Genomic DNA, 20,540 nt, shown 5'->3' on the forward strand with positions numbered 1-20,540 from the left:
ATGGTAGGGTCCGCTTTTTACTTGAATGGCCTTGTCGGAATGTATAGCCTTCCAAATCAATGTAGCGTTTTCTCTGCGGAGGCGTACGCCCTTAAGATGGCAGTTTTGATCCCAAACCTTAGTACGGAGCTTGTGGTATTAACGGACTCGGCCAGCTGTCTTTTAGCTTTAGAAGGGGGGAAATCCAAACATCCCTGGATTCAGCAAATCGAGCATATAGTCAAGAACAAACCGGTTAGATTTTGCTGGATTCTAGGACACGCTGGTATCAGCGGAAATGTCGAAGCCGATCGACTAGCGGGTGAAGCTAGAGGACAACCAGCAAACAATATTGCAATACCAGGAGAGGACGCTCTGAGAGCGATGAAGCAAGGTATACGGCACCGGTGGAATAGGCAGTGGTACGAATCCAGAGACTCGAAGTTACGAGAAATTAAGAACGATACGCACAGATGGGCAGATTACGGAAGCGCCGCCGATCAACGAATACTAACACGGCTCCGAATCGGCCACGCTCGGCTATTCCATACGTTCTTACTAAAAAAAGAACCACCACCAACATGCGAATGCTGCGGATCAGTGCTTAATGTACGGCATTTGATCCTTGAATGTAGAAAATTCGACAGATAACAACAAGGAAATGACATTAGCTCAACAAGTTTACAAGATGCATTAACGAATGAAGAAATTAATATGAAAAAGATTTTAAAGTTCCTTCATGACCCAGGATTATATACAAAATTATAAAGTTACTGTTAAAGCTAGTGAACTGAATTTATTGTATCAGACTGTTACGTGAGAAATGTATTGTGAACCCCTGTATATTGTCGGACTATGGGGCCTATTTTGTAAATCGAGCAGATTCATGTGAGTAGTCTGTATTCATTGTCGATCAAAGCAAGCATGCATATTTCAGATGTCGCCCGTCGACTCCCACAGTAACCCAGTCACATAGAGTGACAACTGTCGAAAAACTCGAGTGCCAGAGTTGAGTCGAGCGAATTTTTCGGTCGACAGTGACACCAGTCGAGTCATTTTGATCGACTCGACTTATAAAATAGACCCCTATATATGTTGTGTTTGTCATTCTTCGGTCTCTGTTTTGCACCCGTGTTGTCAAACCAGTGATCATGAAAACAAGCGACAGCACGGATGTAAGGCACCGAAGTTGTATGTATATTATATGAACATGTAAGAATTATGATTAATTGTGGAATAAATTCTAGCTTTGCAGCATAGGCTAAAAAAAACAACGGAGTGTTTTCTTCCCAAGTAGCACGCGAAACATCTTCCAAAGAAATGCTTTTCAAAAATGGTTTCAATCGCGTATCAATAAAAGCATCTGTAACTTATCTGGTTCTAGTTCGGTTCCATATCAATATCAAGAATCATAAAGTTTCATTGCCGTTCCAATGAACATGCATTTCACTCCTTGTTTGACGTTCAACATATTTGAAATGACAAGATTTGCTGCAAATGTCCCTTGCAAACAGCAATAAAGTCAAATTTATCAAGATGTTTTCAGCAACATTTCAAACAAACTCTTGAAACTTCTCCCAAAATGCCGGTTTTAATGTTATGTTTCACATTACTTTCATTTAAAGCATCCGCAACTTGCATTCAATTTTCGTTCCCATAGAAGATTTATCTAAGTTGCGAGAAAGTTGCACTAAACTTCGTGTATGACAGCTAGAAGTTTGTTTGTTTCAATCCAGTTGCAATATGGTTGAGTTGCACCTTACGTATCATCTAACAAAGGAAACATGGTCTAGCAACAGTTTGTTTGTTTAAAAGGTGTTTCTCAAGTGTTGCGCGGAAGTTTTTGCGAAAAGTTTAGATTATTTTAGGTGTGGCCTTATTTCGCCAGTAATGAACTTGTATTCCGAAGGGTGCAGTCAAGTTATAAGCAACAAGATTTGATCAATGGGCCATGTGGTCGCTTTTATAGTGCATTGGCGAAGCAATTGTTCGAAGAGCTGGTGGAGTAGTGAGTAGAGGTGAAGATTGGTGATCTTGAGGTCGGAAGTTCGATTCTCGTTCATGTTTTTGTTTTCATTTTTATTCTTTTAAGTATTTTGCAACAAATAAGCAATTTCGATATTACTTATATATGTTGCAAACAGACTCTGCCTCTTGCGCTTTTTGCGTTGCTATTCAGTGCAATTGTAAGTCATATTTTCACCAAATGACAACTTTGATTAGTTTCAAGAGAGAATTTTATTCTTGAGTTGAAACAAACTGTGCTGCTTGGGTTTTCCTTGCTAAAAGATCGGTGTTCCTTGTTGCTGTTTTCTACAGTAACATACTTTCTAAACGACACGAATGCACCCTTTTGTGTCAAGTGTCGAAAATAAACAACTAGTGCGACTATAGGGGACTGTCTACTAAGGGAACACCGACCCTATATCTTTCGAAATCAAGAAGTGAAAGTTACTAAACCTGAGTTGCGGCATAATGTTCGCTTGTTTCTTCAATACGCTTAGTTACTACACTATTTTATTAAATTTAGGGGAGGGATTATTCGAGTATGTTTAAGAAAAAAACACTAATTGAATTTTAACACTTCACTTTTTTCAAAAAATAAAACACTAAAATCACTAGTAAGGCGAGCAAATGAGCATGAGCATGAGCATGATTGACCGCCCGCAGTTGCTACTCCGTTATTGCAAGAACAGCTGTACTTACACAGGGAACCAACAGACGCTACTCGGGATCAGTATCATCCTCAATGTGTAAATACTGGTGCTCTTATTATTATAATAAACAATACCGGCGCCGGTTGCGTCCGAATGCAGGTCAATTTGGGATCGGGAGGGAAATGTTCACGTGTTACTTGCTTTACAGAAGCCGAGGAGTCCTCTGCACTTCCACAAGAAAACACTGGGAGTTTGGATATGGGAAAGGATTCGTTTTGGTAAACGATAAATATATAATTCGAAATGAATACGTGAGCATACACACGAATGACCGCACTATCCAAACCAGACACGATACTGATTTCGTTGCTCGCTCGACAGGAGCATACAACAGGTTCGACGTATCAAACTCTACTGACGCGTTTTTTTTTTCACCGGCGCATTTCGTTTTTTCATCCGCGCAGCGCAAACTGGACACAATGGATCCGGATTCCGTCGCTCGCCCACAAGGAGCATGCAACAGATTCAGCGGATCCAACACTACTGACGCGTTTGTTTTTTTTTTCATCGGTACACTTCGTTTTTTCTTCCGCGAAACGCAAACCGGACACAATGGATCCGGATTCCGTCGCTCGCTCAAAAGGAGCATGCAACAGATTCAACGGATCCAACACTACTATCACTAGTAAGGCGAGCAAATACCTTTAAACTTGAATTCTTTTATTTATTTATTTATTTATTATCGTCAATCAAAGTAGACTACATGTTAACACTTAAATCTATATACTGCTATATCTTACAGAGTTAAAGTATATTCTTAGGTTACTACGCGACATTGTTAAGTCTATTGTCTCGCAATGTTGATTATATAAACTCATCATTCGGTTTAGAAGAGAAAATTTTGCATAATTAGTACGACGGTGATTAATAAAAAACAAGTTACGATTCCTCAATTGCCGGGAAGGAGTATAAAAAGTTAAACTGTTTAATAGGTTAGGAGAATCAATACGATGCGAAACAATATCGTTCACGAATGAAACCATAGCGAATTCGCGGCGCTTTTTCAATGTCTGAATATCAATGAGCATGCATCTTGATTCATAAGATGGAAGAAGGAAGGATGTCCAGCCCAATTTACGAAGAGCATATAACAGAAATTGCTTTTGAACTGATTCAAGGCGTTCTTCATGCGTCTTCATAAAAGGAGACCATACAATACTACAATACTCTAATATAGACCTCACGTAAGCGACGTACAAAGTTTTAATAGTGTATGGATCATTAAAGTTAGAACCAAAGCGTTTGATAAAACCGAGCATATTTGTTGCTTTATGTATAATGGTGTTGTAATGATCGATAAAAGTGAGTTTTGAGTCTAAAATTACGCCTAAATCTCTGACCCTATCGCATTTTTCAACGATTTAATTTCCTAAAACTACAATTGTTTCTTCTGTGTTTCGCTTTCTGCTAAAAGTAATTAAATTACATTTTTTAACATTTAACTGAAGTAGGCTTTTACTACACCATTCATCAAAAATAGATATTTCACTCAGATAGATGTCAATGTCGTTAGCATACTTGATTTCCATGAATAACTCCATATCATCGGCATAGATAAGAATATTTATATGCTTAAGAATGTAGGAAATATCATTTACATATAATATGAAAAGAAGAGGTCCTAGATGTGAGCCTTGAGGAGCTCCTGATGTAACATGGATAGGATTCGATTTTTTACCATTATATCTCACTATTTGTTGCCGATTTGTTAAATATGATTGTATCCAGTTCAAAGATGGTTTATCAAATCCTATTTTTTTTAACTTGAAGAGTAACATAGAGATGTCGTATACAGGAGGTCATTTTTTAATTATGTACCTAATCAAATAAAAGGATTGTCAAAATTACAAATTCCTGCATGTTTGGCAGGAGGTCAATTGATGTGTTTGTGTATTGTGTGTGTGAAGTTTAGGTATAAGTTTAAACAGCCAAGAGTACCCGATTCCTAGAACTTTGTTTAGTAATTTATTGTTGTTTTGTTTGAAAATTTTTAAGCTTTCCGCTACGTCAAGCTTCCAAGGATTTGAAATATGTCAAAGAGTTTAATATTTTTTGTGTTTAGGAAATGGTGTTCATTGTAAATATGTTCTGCAACTTTTGATTTGAAATGGTGTACAAGTCCTTTTTCTGTGTCTTTGTGTGCTTTAGTAAATTCTGCTACGTGTATTGAGAGTGCGTTTTGTTCGTCCTATGTAAATTTTGTTACAGTGGTCGCATGTAATTTGGCGAACGCCTGATTTATATAAACTGTCAATTGGGTCTCTTGTTGAACCTAGGAGGGTTTGGAGTTGATTGTTTCCACTGGTAAACTGGTACATCATCAACGTATCTCCACCAGATTTCAGGGAGCTGGTTTTTATCTTCTAAACGTTTCTATAAATTTGCCATAAAAATCTCACTTAAAAAGGGAGAAAGAGGGTTTCCCACTGGGGCTCCATTTAACTGTTTATAAGTTTCATCTCTAGAGGAAAAATAGTCCAATTTCATGCAAATTTTAGGTAATTTAATTTATGTACGTACTTGATTTATCCAATCTGTGCCTTCATTCTGACTAGCCAATCCTCCAATAGGCTTATGGCCTCTTTAACAGGAATGCTAGGGAATAAAGATTTGACATCAAAAGAAACCAAAACTTCATCATCGGCTATTTTTAGATTTTCAATTACTTCTGTAAAATGTTTGAAATTTTTAACTGTTTTACAATGAAACTTTTTTGGAAAACTTTGGAATTTCTGGACTAAATACTTTGCAATCTTGTGGATGGGTAATCCAATAGCTGAAACAATCTCACGTATTTCATTACCAGGTTTATAAACTTTAGGAAATTATTTAATTCTTGGTAATGAAGGGTAAGATTCTTCCAGAGAGTTTACAAATTACCGTGATGAATCAATACCCGGACGCTTAAGACGACACAAATACCCAAACTCTTATTTAAGTATGTTTTGTTAGAATGTTCTTGGAAATTAATTGTTCAACACATTTTTACAAACAAGAACTTCATGAAAGTGATGTACAGTGACCCCACGCAGTTGAATCACCCACAATTTATGAACAACTGACTTCAAAAGACAAAATTATTATCAAACTTGTTACAAAACATCACAGAATTATTTTTACACATAGTTTCTTATCAGTAAAAATAATTCTGTTATGTTTTGTGACAAGTTTGATAATAATTTTGTCTTTTGAAGTCAGCTAATTCATAAATTGTGGGTGATTCAACTGCGTGGGGTGACTGTAATTTCCAGGATTAAACATGATTTTTACAAGAAAATTGTTAAAATAGTGGTGCTTACCTTGTCTTTAAATCCGGACACATGATGCAAAAGACGTTCTTAAATCCGGACACTGTTGGGTCGAAATCCGGACATCAGTATTAAAACATGAATTATTTGACCTAAATATCACTCCACAACCAAATTTTTACACTTATTTCCTTCACAGTATTGCAAATAAATAGCAAGTAAGTAATATTAGTATTTTGGTTACCTGAACTGGAGCTTGTGTAGCTCAAACTGAAGTGCATGTGGCTTGAGTGTCAGTAACGAAAGATAAATGTGATTTATCTTGCATTAAATCGAATCCTGATTATTCACACCGCTTTTCATGAGAAAATTGGGAACGAAAAATCAACAAGAACACATCGAGATATGGAGATATCGAGATAAGGAGGATATCGAGATGTGGAGAGCGATATGGTATGCAGAAGGAAGGGACCGAAGCAATCATCGACATAGGGAGAGATATCGAGATGGGGAACATCGAGATGTGGAGAGTCAGTGTTTCAAACACTGCATCAAAAATGATTCACATTTATTCAACAAAATATTGTTCGCGATTTGACTTGTGCGTTCACAGATTTTTTGAACTTGACTTTACATAGACCGCGATGAAATGACGTGCAACAGGAGCAAGTAGTTTTATTATATTTATCAGTTATTTGGCAATGGTAACTAGATTTAAAATAACAGTGCAATGATCTACAATGTTAGAAGTAAAGAATACGTTTAAAATTTTAATTTATAAGCGTTCAAATCTAGCTTTAATTTATAAATATTGTTAGAGTGTCCGGATATAAATATATACATAAAAGTTTTTTTGTATCTCTTGAATTGTCCGATTTAGAGCTTTTTTCCTACGGTGACATAGGGTGGTCCGAACAAAACTGGTTTCTGGCTCTATAGTTTTCAATTCGAATTTCTCATCAAAGTAGTCTATGAAACACTTTTAGAGCATTGAAAAATGCGTAATTTGGTGAGTGAAGAAACTGAAGTGAAGAAACTCCGTTTAGGAGTTATGGTTGTTTTTCTCTCAAAAACATGCCTACTTTGATTGTGAATATCTCTGATTGGGGCAAACATAAAAAATATCTTTTGACGGCGTTCAAAAGACAAAATAAAATTGTATACTATATAAAAAAATTACAGATGTGTTATTTTTGTAACTCTAATAAAACGTCTTGAAAGTCAAATATTTTTTATCACTAAAACTTTAATAACTTTTGAACTAAAATAGATATCAACAATCTTTATGCACGAAAATTTGCGTTTTGTTGAGTTCTAAAAGTCGTTCATAAACGACTTTGATGAGAAAATAATATTAAAAAAAACTAGAGTTGAAAAACTTATTTTTGTTGGACCACCCTGCGATGATTAGGAAAAAATGCTCTAGATTGGTCAAATTTTGAGCTAGAGAAAAACTTTTTTTTGCAAAGTTGATCAAAATTTCAAGTTCTACCGCTTTGCCTAAGAGCATATACCAGTATTTTTGCAAATAAAAAAGTTGATTATATGATATGCGTGATATTGTGGACCACCCTAGTTTAAAATGACACAGTATGAAAGCTTACATTTTTAGAAACAATTTTGTAGAAGATGATTTTTGTCTAAAGTTTCATTTCCATGCTCAAAATGCAAAATAATAAAGAAATACATAATATGAAAATCTTCAAAATAGTTTTAGAGCCCTATCTTTCTTATATCAGATTTCTCGTCAAAGCGGTCTATGAACGACTTTAAGAGCTTAACAAAACGCAAATTTTCATGCAAAAATATTTATGATATCTATTTTAGTTCAGAAGTAATTAAGGTTTTTTGCTTAAAATCCTTTGTTTTTCAAGGCATTTCATTAGAGTTACAAAAATAACACATCTGTATTTTTTTGACATAATATACAATTTTATTTTGTCTTTTGAATGCCGTCAAAAGATATTTTTTATGTTTGCCCCAATCAAAGTAGGCATGTTTTTGAGAGAAAAACAACAATCACTCCTAAACGGAAGGAGATAGCGAGTTTCTTCACTCACCAAATTACGCATTTTTTAAAGCTCTAAAAGTGTTTCACAGACTACTTTGATGAAAAATTTGAATTGAAAACTCCAGAGCCAGAAAACCAGTTTTGTTCGGACCACCCTATATCACTGCAGGAAAAAAGCTCTAAATCGGTCAATTTAAGAGATACAAAAAAACTTTTTTGGCAAAGTTGCTTGAAACTGAATGGTCTATAACTTTGCTGAAGCATGTATAATATAATTTCTACAAATAAGAAAGTTAGTTACACAATTTCTATGAAAATGTGGTCCACCCTAATTTTCAATAACACAAACAACTTTGTACAAGACCTTTTTTGTCTAATGTTTCATTCTAAAGCTCAAAATGCAGCTTTCCGCGTAAAAGTGATTCCTGGACCACTGCACAGTGGTTCGATCTAGAACGAATGTCGGCCAAAACCTCAAACTCTCTTCAAAATAACTGAAATCATAAATTTCACATATTTTATGCCATATTTAACTATCATGGACTTTTATTTTCGATTTTTTCTTGTTTCAGACTGATAATTAGAATATTCAGATGTGGACAATACATTTTCAATTTTTACAATCTTCCATACAAAATGGTCAACTTGGGCAGGCAGTTATTTGTTGACGGATTGAAATGAAATTTTCACAGCATGCCAGGCATTACTTAATTTCAACATATATTTTTGAGTATTTTTTTCATGCACAACTCCAATAGTAAAACAACTAGGCTAAAGCGTAATTTTTGACAAAAAAATATGGAGTAAAGTGGGGTAAAAGTTCGAGTGGGGTAAGAGTTTCTTTTTAAGATTTCTAGCTCAATTCAAAACAAATCTTATAAATGTCATGGTAGTTTGAATGCTATTCAGAGTAAGAGACTCTTACTCCAAATATCATAAAAATTGATTGATATTTGGAAAAGTTATGGCTATTTGTTGTTTTTTGACGTGAATGTTGTAATTTTTGATCAAACTTTCGTTGCATGGAACCAATTGTAGATAAAATCTTTTTCAATATTTTATGTAAGGGCGTTTCTAGGCCTATCATAAGGTTGCTTTGAGGTGTATTAGTTTTTGCATATATGCTTGAAAACAATTTTTGGCCCATAGTGGGGCAAAAGTTCGAATCAGCGGGGCAAAAGTTCGACCCATGTATAAAATCACGGAAAAATTTGCAAATTACCTAAAATCCACATATTATCTTCAAATTTATTTAAATTTGTCTGATCGTGTGCAAACTGTCACCAAAATTACACCTATTTTTGAGTATATTACAATAAACCCGGTTTTGGTCAATTTTTCGATGAAAATTTAGTGTGTATTTTTCGGCAAACTAAAGTTTACGGCTGGTGTAAAGTATGTCTGTCATAAAAAGATCGATATTTTGTGTTTTAGCCAGCGAACTTTTGCCCCACACTAGATTCGAACTCTTGCCCCACCGGCGAATAAGACAAACAATTTTGAAACTGTTATAACTAAAAATTAGTAAATATTTTGACACAAGTTTGTTCAGCAAAGTTATAGCCAATATGTTGAAGGTTCACTGTATGGTATTTGTTTATTTTTAACTGCTATTGTTTTCCTGGAAACTTTGATTATACCACTAAGGTCGAACTTTTGCCCCACCTTACTCTAAACTATTCATCCAAAAACATGGAAGCTCTACACAAAAACCATCATGAGTAAATATTTTCATCTCGTCTAAATAAAGGTGCGCCAATTTATCAAATTTGTAAAAAAAAAAACACTGCGATAAACTCGTGACTGAAAAAAAAACACTCAAAAATATTTGTTGAAATTCATGTGATGTCTGAAAAAAAGTGAAAATTTCATGCGCATTTGTCCATAAATATGGCAGATCAGTTTCAGCATGATTGTCATGTCTATGACGCTTCAGTCTGTTATCATACTTGTTTTAACAGCAAAAGCAAGTCCACGTAGGGAATAATTTTTCCAATTTGTTTCATTTTATCTGGAGGCTGCATTTCGAAGGAAATTGTTTTGTTCAGCCATCTTAATAAGTCGAGATAATTTGTGTTATTTTATTTAGTGACAGCTCAAATTTAAATTCAAGGTAGTTCAATATCCTAATAATATCAAATAAAGGTGTGGACGATATTTAATTAAGGTAGACCCCAATATATTGTATACATAGGAGCCCAGAGAGTTTTAGCGGTGAACGCGCAGCTATTCAGATAGACTAACCTGAGAATCGTGGGGTCTTTTGGTAAAGTAAATTTTCTCGACTTGCCAGAGCATAAAGTATCATCGTATCTGCCAGACGATATACACAAGCAGGCTTTGTCCCAATTGGGACGTAACGCCAGAAAGAAGAAGAAGATTGGAGCGAGTTTTTTGTTCCTTCTCGGAATGCAATTCATGGCTACTGCGATTGCAATGCATGTACTAACGTATCACAGGATTATTATTATTTGATTAGAATTGTACTCCGTACACCTTCAAACGCGTTGAAAGTGGTCTATCGCAAGTTTTCGCAAAATAATTTGTAACTTACTTGAAAGCTCTTGTTTTTAGCTTTCGAATGAACTTATTCTCATCGCGGGCATTCGCGGGCTACTAATGGGTAGTTTTATAAAAAATAATATGTTTTTTTGAACAATTTCTGAAAATACCATTGCGGTTTGAGCTCTCTTTAAATTCTTAAACAGCTTGTGAAAAATGGATCGCAAATATTAATTTTCTTGAAAAATCATGTCCACGGTCCACTCAAGGAGCTGTATAAAATTCAAACTCCAATGAATCTGCTTCAAACTTTGGATTTGAACAACAGAAGTGTTGAGGAAGTCGGGAAAAATATTACTGTTCGAATAAAACAACTTTGATTTTTGAGGTTTTGGCCGCCCTCGAACCATCGTGCACTGTGCAGCGCGACTACTGAACTGTCCAATTCCTCACTGCGAGATACCCTTCGACCTACTCGACAACATAGATCAATGTACACCCGATTCTGTTTTTGCACGGGGGATGTGTACCGTGCAAAAAAAGTTTTCAGTTCAAAATTTCAAAAACCGTGCAAAAGAAGTAACACCATTTCTCGACGTTTCATGCAAAAATAAGGTTTTGGCGGAAAAAAATGTATGGAAACTTTTTTTGCACGGCCGTGTAAAAAAAAATCCGTGCAAAAAATAGAATCGGGTGTACTAGGTTGTAGGGCTCTCGAGAATTGAAGATAGCTCGAGATATTTATTGAAATCATCATTGAAATAGCCAATTTTGGTACCCCAGGACAATACGGAATAACTCCGAAACCATTTCGATTCCCATTTTTTTTACACCATGAACTAGTAAAGATTTTCTACTGAAATTCTCAGAAAAATTAATAAAAAAGAAACAAAAAAGTTGTGCATTTTAAGTGTTTCCCAGCATGTGAAATTTATGTTGGCAAAATGAAGGTTATGGAATAATGTCAATACATCTTGTTGGATATGATTGTAATGGACCAGCACATAGAGACATATCTTCATTTCATAGTCACACTTTCTCGTACAAATAGATTATTTCATACAGCCAGTGCGAACTCGAAAACATCCAAAATACCTGGAACTAAACATCACTTTCATTTTCTGTGGTTTGTTTGTCCATGTGCTGCACAAATCCCCACAGCTAGCTACAATACCTAGGACATAGGAAACCACCAGAAAATGAGTAGAATTTGCGGGCTTCGACTGATTATTGGCTGATATGGAAAACATCCCACATCATTCTTCGGTTTGTACCTATCATTGGATAGCTCACAAATACAGTCTGCATAGTTTAATACCAGAGCACCGAATCAATGCCGCCTAGCCAAGAAAGACACTAAAAGGATACTCTCAGTTTCGAACATGTGGCAATCTAAACTGCACACGGAATGACAGCGGTTTGACGAATGTAATTTCCTTTACCGTTGACCATCGATCATTCGGTTTTATATTCGTTTGCGATTTTGCAGTTTATAGGCATAAAGAAAACATAAGTAATAATCTTTCTAAATCATGCAACGCTGATTGACACAACTCAATCAGCTATGCCACTATACACAGAACAAATGAACTAGCAAAATCAACATTAATTATATCCAATAAACACAACAATTAATTCAGCTCCATCAGAGGGGTCCCACATCTAATATCCGCAAATGTGCTAATAAATCACATGCACGCGAAAAAATAAAACAAACAGCATTTGGTATCCAGATCGTTCCACTGATATGAGCAGAGAAAAAAAAACTCACACTAATCGTTATTTTTATGAACCGACTAAGTTATCCTGTAATGGAAACAAATTGGTTTGCGTGACAGACTTGACCAAGACGATACAACGGCGACGATTACCATGGGAGCCAAATTTCTTTCCCACTCCAACGTCACAAGGTCTTTCCATTAATCTAGCTACAAATAGCCTTTAGCTTTTGTACATACAAGGTACACATGACCAGACCATCCCTGTCTCATTACCATCATCTCTTATATGGGAAGTCCAGGTGAACGTTCTGTAACGGAAAGGTACAAGCCAAAAGTGGCGACCGGAGACGGAAGCATGTCGGTCGATTTACACATGCACACCTGGTGGTGGTCGTTGATGGCATAGTTAACAAATTGTCGAGGAATTAACGGGTTCATAATTTAGGTGTTAACATGCTGTTGCGTGAATGTGGGCCTGTCGGTAAGATTGTCTATAATTTAATGGGTATTCTCACTTATTCTAGCAGTTATCCTAGGTTCAAAAAGCTAAATCCATACCAATAATTTTAATATTTATATTTAATTTTTGCAAATTTGGTAAAATCATTCAGAAAAAAGATGGTATTCGCAAACCAGTATAAAGCGATCGTAATTTCCGGCAGAATAACTCCGATTCCGTTTTTAGTACAGCCTTTGGAACACTCACATGAAATTAAAAAAACGAATCAATGATGTAATACATAAACATACAAACCTAAATTATTTTACCAGAATCAGTGAATTTCCCCGTGAGGGATCGTTCAAATATTACGTAACGCAACAGGGGGAGGGAGGGGTCTCACATAGTGTTACGGTCCATACAAACAATTAAAATTTTCCATACAAAAGCTGTTACGTGGGGGAGGGAGGAGGTCTAAAATTGCCAAATTTTGCGACTTACAGACTTCTTCAGTGTCGACTTTTCTCTAAAATTAATAGTTTTGGAGCTAGTATTTTTAAAAATAAATTACATGTTAAAACTCATAGGCCATTTTCAGAACTGATTCTTGAGTCAAAACGATCGACTCATCCAAGAAAAAAACTACCATAACGAAAACATCTGCAAAATTCACTGCAAATTGAAGATGGTCGAGCTCTGTGACTGACCGATTTTACATGGATTTTGTCAACTGTGAATCACATGGCTGACGAAAAATAATCATCCATAATAATTCAACTAAAAGAATTGTACAACTTTTGAATGGTTTACAATTCAAATTAACATCAAAATTGTGGCGATATTAGATCCACCAGTTCATCGCTGGCAACATTTTTTTTTACAATTATGAAACGGACACTTATAGTATAATAACGTAGTGTTGCTAGAGTGAAGAATATGCTAAATATGTATGTAAAATAATACTCACCAACTAGTGCCAGGATGACAGTTAACAGAGGCGCTGCAGGGAACCGAACAGGAATATTGAATTCCAACATCTGAAGTAGGTCAACTGAAATAAAAGAAATAGTAAAAATTAATGAAAAAATTGTAAAACTGTATATATTTTTTAATTATATCGTGCCATGACAAACATATTGTTGGAATCATTTCAACCCCAGTCGCATTAGGGAATAAAACAAATTATTTGATTTTGTTCATGTCATCACATCTCAACTCATTATCTTATATGGCTTATGCGAGAACTTCTCCCTTTCGAAAAATTTCTAATGAGCCAATGTACAAGGGCTAGCTCCATACAAAAAAGCAACGAAACCTACCAAAAATTATCTTGAGATTTTTATTGATTTTTATTATTTTAAAACATAATTTAATTCATATTTGTTTAAGTGAAAAATCTGAAAAATATGATATAAAAAAAAGTACAAAATATAGGGAAAGTGGACCTATTATGGCCATAGTAGTTCTCTCATTGCTCAAATTTCAAAAGCTTTCGAATTTCCAATCTTTTATGAATATTGTTTCGTCAAAATATATTTGAAATCTTTCTGCCAAACAATACAAAACAATTCAAAGTTGTAAAACAATAAAGTTACCACGTATGATGGAATAGGAAATAGGAGTTTTCCTATTACACTAGCACCATATTCAAATGAACTAGACAACTAGCTTAGTTAGCAACTTTTAATTTGATCCCTAGTCTACGCAACATTCCGCCTGGACAATCGAACCACATGCACTATGCAACCGAAATAAAAAAGCACATAAGCTAGTCACCGAGGTGACAAACGAGACAAGCTTGGGGCAAAACAACACATTTTCGTCCATGATGTTTTTTTTCTCGCGCTACCGGCATATCCCGTATGTGAAACAGTTCCGTAGCTAATAGAATACCCTTGAGTGTCCTTCTTCCCCCAGGGCTGCCGCAGCAGCCTAGAAGCATCCAACAAATAGAGGATCTCGAATCAGAGTCGTTCATGCAGCATACACAAAAAAAAAAACACACATAAATATAGGTAACAACAACGGTGAGAAAAAGAAGCACTTTTGATTTGATTCGTTCGACCAACCGTGTAGGCAGGATCAGGATTGTCACAGCATCCACCCGAGCGAGAACTTTGATAATGATGCCAGCCATGATGATGAAGCAAACCGGAACCGGAGGGGGTCCAGATAATCTGGTTTCCTCTGTCACACCGTGCCCGGATTGAGTCTGCTACCATCGGCTAGGGTCCCCACTAGGGGAACTGGGGTTTATTTGGCCATAGGGGGCCAAAACGTGCCATCCTCGATTTGTAGACAATTTGTATCAATTCTTCTCTTCATATTTTTATGTGTTTTTCCGAGGAAAATCAAAGAAATTCAAATTCTACCCATCGTAATGCCACGCTGAAGTTACAGGCAAATTAAAACCTTAGAAATGCGCATTTTTTGTTTGGCTGTTTCTATGAAACGATAGAAAACATGTCTATCTATCAGATCACGTTGAATAAAACATATAAGGTACAGTGGGGGAAGTGTATCAGTGGGGTAAGTGGATCATTCGTCAATATTAAGCATAAATCCTTGAATATGTTGAATGTTTTCGCACCACTGCATCGTTTTACGTTATATATTTACGCCTACACTGATACTACTGCAAAACTGGTACTACACGTACACTAACACAACTTGATTGCTGCAAAAATTAATTAATTTGAAAATTGTTTTCCATCAATCAAACATCTATTGTATCTCTGTCTATAATGGAAAACTATTATATTTTTCGACACATGGTGAGCATTCCAGTTCTAATTGAATGAATCACAATGTTTTTATAAATAAATACAGATATATTATACATGGTACACTTACCCCTACTTTTTAATGGGGTGGGGTAAGTGGATCAAGTATTATTATCATTTATTGGCAGACTGCTTACAAGAATTTTAATAAATTTTTATATCCGCAAATATTGTTTTCCTTTAACTTTTTTCATTCCCTGCTTAAATTTGTCAAATTGACCATAGAAAATTTGAATTAATTCACCTAGAAGTTTGTTTAACCTTTCTGGGAAAAAAAAAATATATAAAAGAATAAAAATTTCAAAATTCACACGAAACTTTTTGTGGTTTATCTAAACACCATGGTGGGGCAAGTGGATCATTTGGCGCAGATTTTTAAGTCTCTCATACTCAGTACATAACAATCAGAAAAATCGAAATAAATGAAGATTTGAAGTATATTAGTCCCTCATTTGGTTTCCACAGAAAAAAAGTTTGAATTACATAATTCACGTTAGCTGTGCATAACAATGAAGTTGACTATTGATTATTCTGTATCCACTTACCCCACGGTACCTTAATAATGTTTTTATAGCATAAATCACCTTTGCCTCAACATGGGCGTATTACCCTCCGTTCCCCTACGTATCTGTTCCGATCCATCTCAAGCACAATAGAGTAAACAAGATTGAGTAGATTCATTCTTGCAACAACAATAGCAATATGGCAAACGGAATCAAAAAGCGGGTGCACAATGTTAGATAAAAGACTATTTCAAAATAAAATGTATCAAATTTTTGTAATAAAAAAAATATCTATAATTTCAAAAATCTTTTAGGAAATACTACTATAGTATTCAAGCGAACATCTCTCCAAAAGTTCAGCTGACATTTAATGACGATGATTCGAGAGGATTCCGCGAAAAGTTCGAGACTAAAAAATTGATAATATCGAATTTGTTCAAACCCGCCAATAATTCTAATCCAAGAATCGCACCAGAAGGCTGATAAAAGCTGCCAAAGTTAGTTCGAAACTTTGCAAGGTTCTTGCTATGGACATCTCCTTGAATAATTCTTCATTTTCAAGTTCGTACTGACAAAAACCAGGCTCAGCTGGTGAGATACTGCATATCGAATAATTTCAAGCCTACAGTTCCATTATATTGTTGTCATGAAAAAAAACAATTACGAAATTCCTAACATTTATTCATTGATCAAGCAAAACGACACAGAATAAATTTTTGGCGACCATAGTCTCATTTTTCTTGGGTACAACTCTAAATTAGGATGTCTCAACCGGTGGTCCGCGGACATCTAACGGGTAGCAATGGCAACGCCTCAGTGGTTCCACAAAGGCATGCTACTTTCGCGGACCACCTATTGGGAAACCCTACTTCACAGTTTTGGTGCATTGTTGAAGTTGTATTCTAAGCTGTTTTACCTTAAAATACCTAGAACAAACTAACGAAGAACATAACAAAAACACAGTGCAAACATTGTGTCACATTTTACATTTCCTCTGCGTTACAAATTCATAGATAAGGACTGTTCATTTTATAAAGTGAACACTTTGTTTATGCTATATCTTTTTTATTTATTAATAAAATTGTTATAGGTTTTCTGTGTATCGTACAACTATTATTCTACAATGCTATGAAAACATAAGATCTTAGAAAACGCTTTTAGTTGAAGAGCTAAATAGTTTTTCCAAAAAACTCTTAAAAAAAGTGATCGTCAAAGTTTACCATTCTTCTTCTTCTTTCTGGCGTTACATCCCCACTGGGGCATAGCCTTCTTCTCAAATTAGTGTTCTTATGATCACTTCCACAGTTATTAACTGAGAGCTTTCTTTGCCGATTGACCATTTTTGCATGTGTATATCGTGTGGCAGGTACGAAGATATTCTATGCCCTGGGAATCGAGAAAATTTCCTTAACGAAAAGATCCTCGACCAGTGCACAGTGGGACGGATTGAGGTTTTAGGAGGAAAGATAAAACTCACGCCTTCAAATGTGATTTTACGTAAAAATAATGTTCTACAAAGTTGTTTCTAATATAAAAACAATTTTTTTGGTCGGAACGAAAATTAGGGTGGCCCTATTTTAAAAAAGATAACCATCAAAACTTTTTTAATTTACGAAATATAGAAATAGTTTGTTCTACAAAGTTGAAGATCGAAAAATTTCAAACTGATTTGATAAAAAAAGTTTTTTCCTAGCTCAAAAATTGACCGTTTTAGAGCATTTTTCGCTATTGATGTAGGGTGCCCATCAAAAATTGTTTTTTTTTTGTGTTTAATTTTTATTCTTTCAAGTTTCTTAGTAAAAATGTCTTCCCATTACTTTTAAGACTAATTGAAACTCAAACATAAAAGATATAGCTAATGGAAACAAATAGATACAAGAGTCTTTTTGTAATGAAAATTTAATTTACTTCCTTGGACATAAAGTGTCATCAATACTAATACATACGATATACGAATGCAAAATGAAAAATATGGCAAAGAAAGCTCTCAGTTAATAACTGTGGAAGTGCTCCTAACAACAATAACCTGAGAAGTATGATCTGTTCCAGTATTGACGCGATGCCAGAAAAATAAGAATATTGGTACAATTTTTTTTCTGATGAAGAGTTAAAGACTTTTTGATAACCAAAAAAAAAAACATGTTTATATGTTTGTATAGTTGGGAAAACAAAATGAATTGTGTTGACATGACGATAGTGTTTGTCAGCTTAAAAATGTGAATAATCGTATTATACTTCGGCGGATCTGTTTGTCAATGATATGACTGGTTCATATATTAATAACCGTTACTAACTTATTTTTGAAGGAACTCCCAAATTTACTATAATGTTCAATTTTCAGGCATGGATATCTCTAAATTATAGCCTTAATTAATCAAAACATTTAAACATGATAGTTATTCTTCTTTATCTAGCCTTGAAAGTCAGCGTCATAATCAGAAATCGTACTCTAGTAATATACCCAAGTAACACAGAAAACATCATATTGAACAGATATCTGAAGATGGAGTTCTATTCAGGTCTTAAATATGGAATCCAATACATCTTTGGTTTTAATCCCGTCCAGGCGATGTTCACGCAAAACATAATAATCTGGCATACTAGAAATGTCATTCGTGTTATATTCCCGGCCAATTAATGTAAATATCACTTGGCTAAATCTTTCCACACAACCAAAAATTCATCGAAGTAATTTTAGTTATAAAGATGCTCCCGAAAGCATGATAATTGGATTCAACAAAAATAAAACATATTTAGCACATCCCGTATTGATCTGTTTTGATGAAGTTGTTATAATGATGATTTTTTCTGTCAGTTGTAGAACATATTTAGCATTGGCTGAATGTCAACAGTAGCTCTTCAAATTTGGATGCAGTTAATTGTATTTTGAAGCCAATAAAAATCTGTTGTAAAAAAAAAAAAAATGTAAATTACAGAAAATACTAACAAAAATAGTTGATCCAATAAAACCCGCCAGGTGCTATCAATGGTGAACAGTTTCAACGACGATATTTGACATCATAGATGAATGAAACAGCAGTTTGTGAATTTGCTGCTGTGAACACGTATTTTATACGTAATTAAAACATTATTCCGAACACAACTTTTTTTTTCTATCTCTACCATATCAATGCCGTTATACATTGCCGTTCAAAATAATAATGAATGTACAATTTTAATAGCAAGCAATTCATAAATTAACGCCAATACAATGACGATTTCCAGCACAAAAACTAAGTAATAGGTTCGACCCCATCTTTAAGTTAAGTATACTTTTAGCATCACATTTGTATTAATAAGAAAACACATCGAATTGCCATAGGTATATTATAAACAATTATTACAAACACTTTTTACCTGCACTGTACACTTCTGGTAGAAGTCACCATGCTTCTCGCCTGCAGTTGAGACAAAAATTTATCACAATTTGATTGATTTCACGGAACACGAATTGCAATTGCGCATATAATGAACGGCGCGTTAATTATCAATGGGTACAACATTCGGTTTCACTGCAAATCTAAGCCGGCACATGAAATATCATACACTCTGTACACGAAAGTCGTCTTATATTTGCTATTTAAAACTAGTTAGAAGAAATAATATGTTTCATGATTTTATTTGATCAAGGTACTTGCAATTGAAATCACTGTTTATTTTTGTTTTGTTTCGATTAATTGAGCTGTCAACACATTTCAAGCAAAACACAATGTGTACTTGTATTCCCTCATTCTAGATTACGTCTAGATAACTTGGTTATAACATACTGGTGTCTATTATGTATTACGTAACTTTGATATAACTATTCAGAATGCTTCCAAAAGTATGAAATATGTATTGTAAAACATCTATTGAGACGAGGAAGATGTTTTAAAAGCCTTCAGATTTGCGCTTTTTCGGTTATAAATGTGCATGAAATTTGGTATTGGACATTCGAACCAAAACAGCGGTTATGTACGAAAGGTGTATTTTGAACATATTTATCACCAAATGTGTTACTTGGGTACCGTTCCAGATACGAAATATCTCCTACGGTGGACAAGTTACTAGTAATTTGTCGGTGGACAAATTACTAGTAATTGAGCATTCGTTACTTCCAATCAGAATGTTTCCCAAAGAGCCCGGCAAATCCCAGAACAGAAGTATTCGGAAGTTTGGGATGAGCCATGTCAGGAAATTCAACCGGGAGGTAAATTTAGAAGATATTTTCAAAAAACTTTTCTCCTTATTTATATTGCTGACAAGGGAAGGTCACGATGGTGTTACACGGGGTTTTCAACCGGACTATTTTTGTTAGATTCTACATGTCGAAATATGAAAAACCCAAAAGCCTTTCGGGTGATGGACCAGTGTTGTAGCCAGGAGGGGCTCTGAAAGGGGCAATTTTGTACGTATATTATACTTTTGAGCTAATTGGAAATTTGACAAAAATATTTTTTAGTATCTATTGTGATGGTAGAGAACAGAATTGACATTAAAGTATGTTTAAAATGTATTTTCCATGCCATTGGCGTAACCAACATGGAATATGGACACCAAAACAAATTTGGTTTTATTAGAACAGTATACCAATACTAAACCCATCCCGATTGCGCCTATGGCATGGAAAATACATTTTAAACATAAATTAATGTCAA

At 34.9% G+C, this 20,540-nt stretch overlaps 1 protein-coding gene across 1 annotated transcript in view; it reads right to left on the reverse strand.

Annotated features, from left to right (window-relative positions):
* Window positions 1-20,540, reverse strand: part of LOC5578128 (membralin) — a 282,759-nt gene that overhangs the window by 224,834 nt on the left and 37,385 nt on the right. Inside the window, exon 8 of the mRNA XM_021843500.1 lies at window positions 13,585-13,668. Within this exon, the coding sequence (XP_021699192.1) occupies window positions 13,585-13,668 (84 nt within the window). The remainder of the gene's footprint in view (window positions 1-13,584; window positions 13,669-20,540) is intronic.

The sequence above is a fragment of the Aedes aegypti genome, chromosome 2 (assembly GCF_002204515.2).
Source record: "Aedes aegypti strain LVP_AGWG chromosome 2, AaegL5.0 Primary Assembly, whole genome shotgun sequence".
NCBI lineage: Eukaryota > Metazoa > Arthropoda > Insecta > Diptera > Culicidae > Aedes > Aedes aegypti.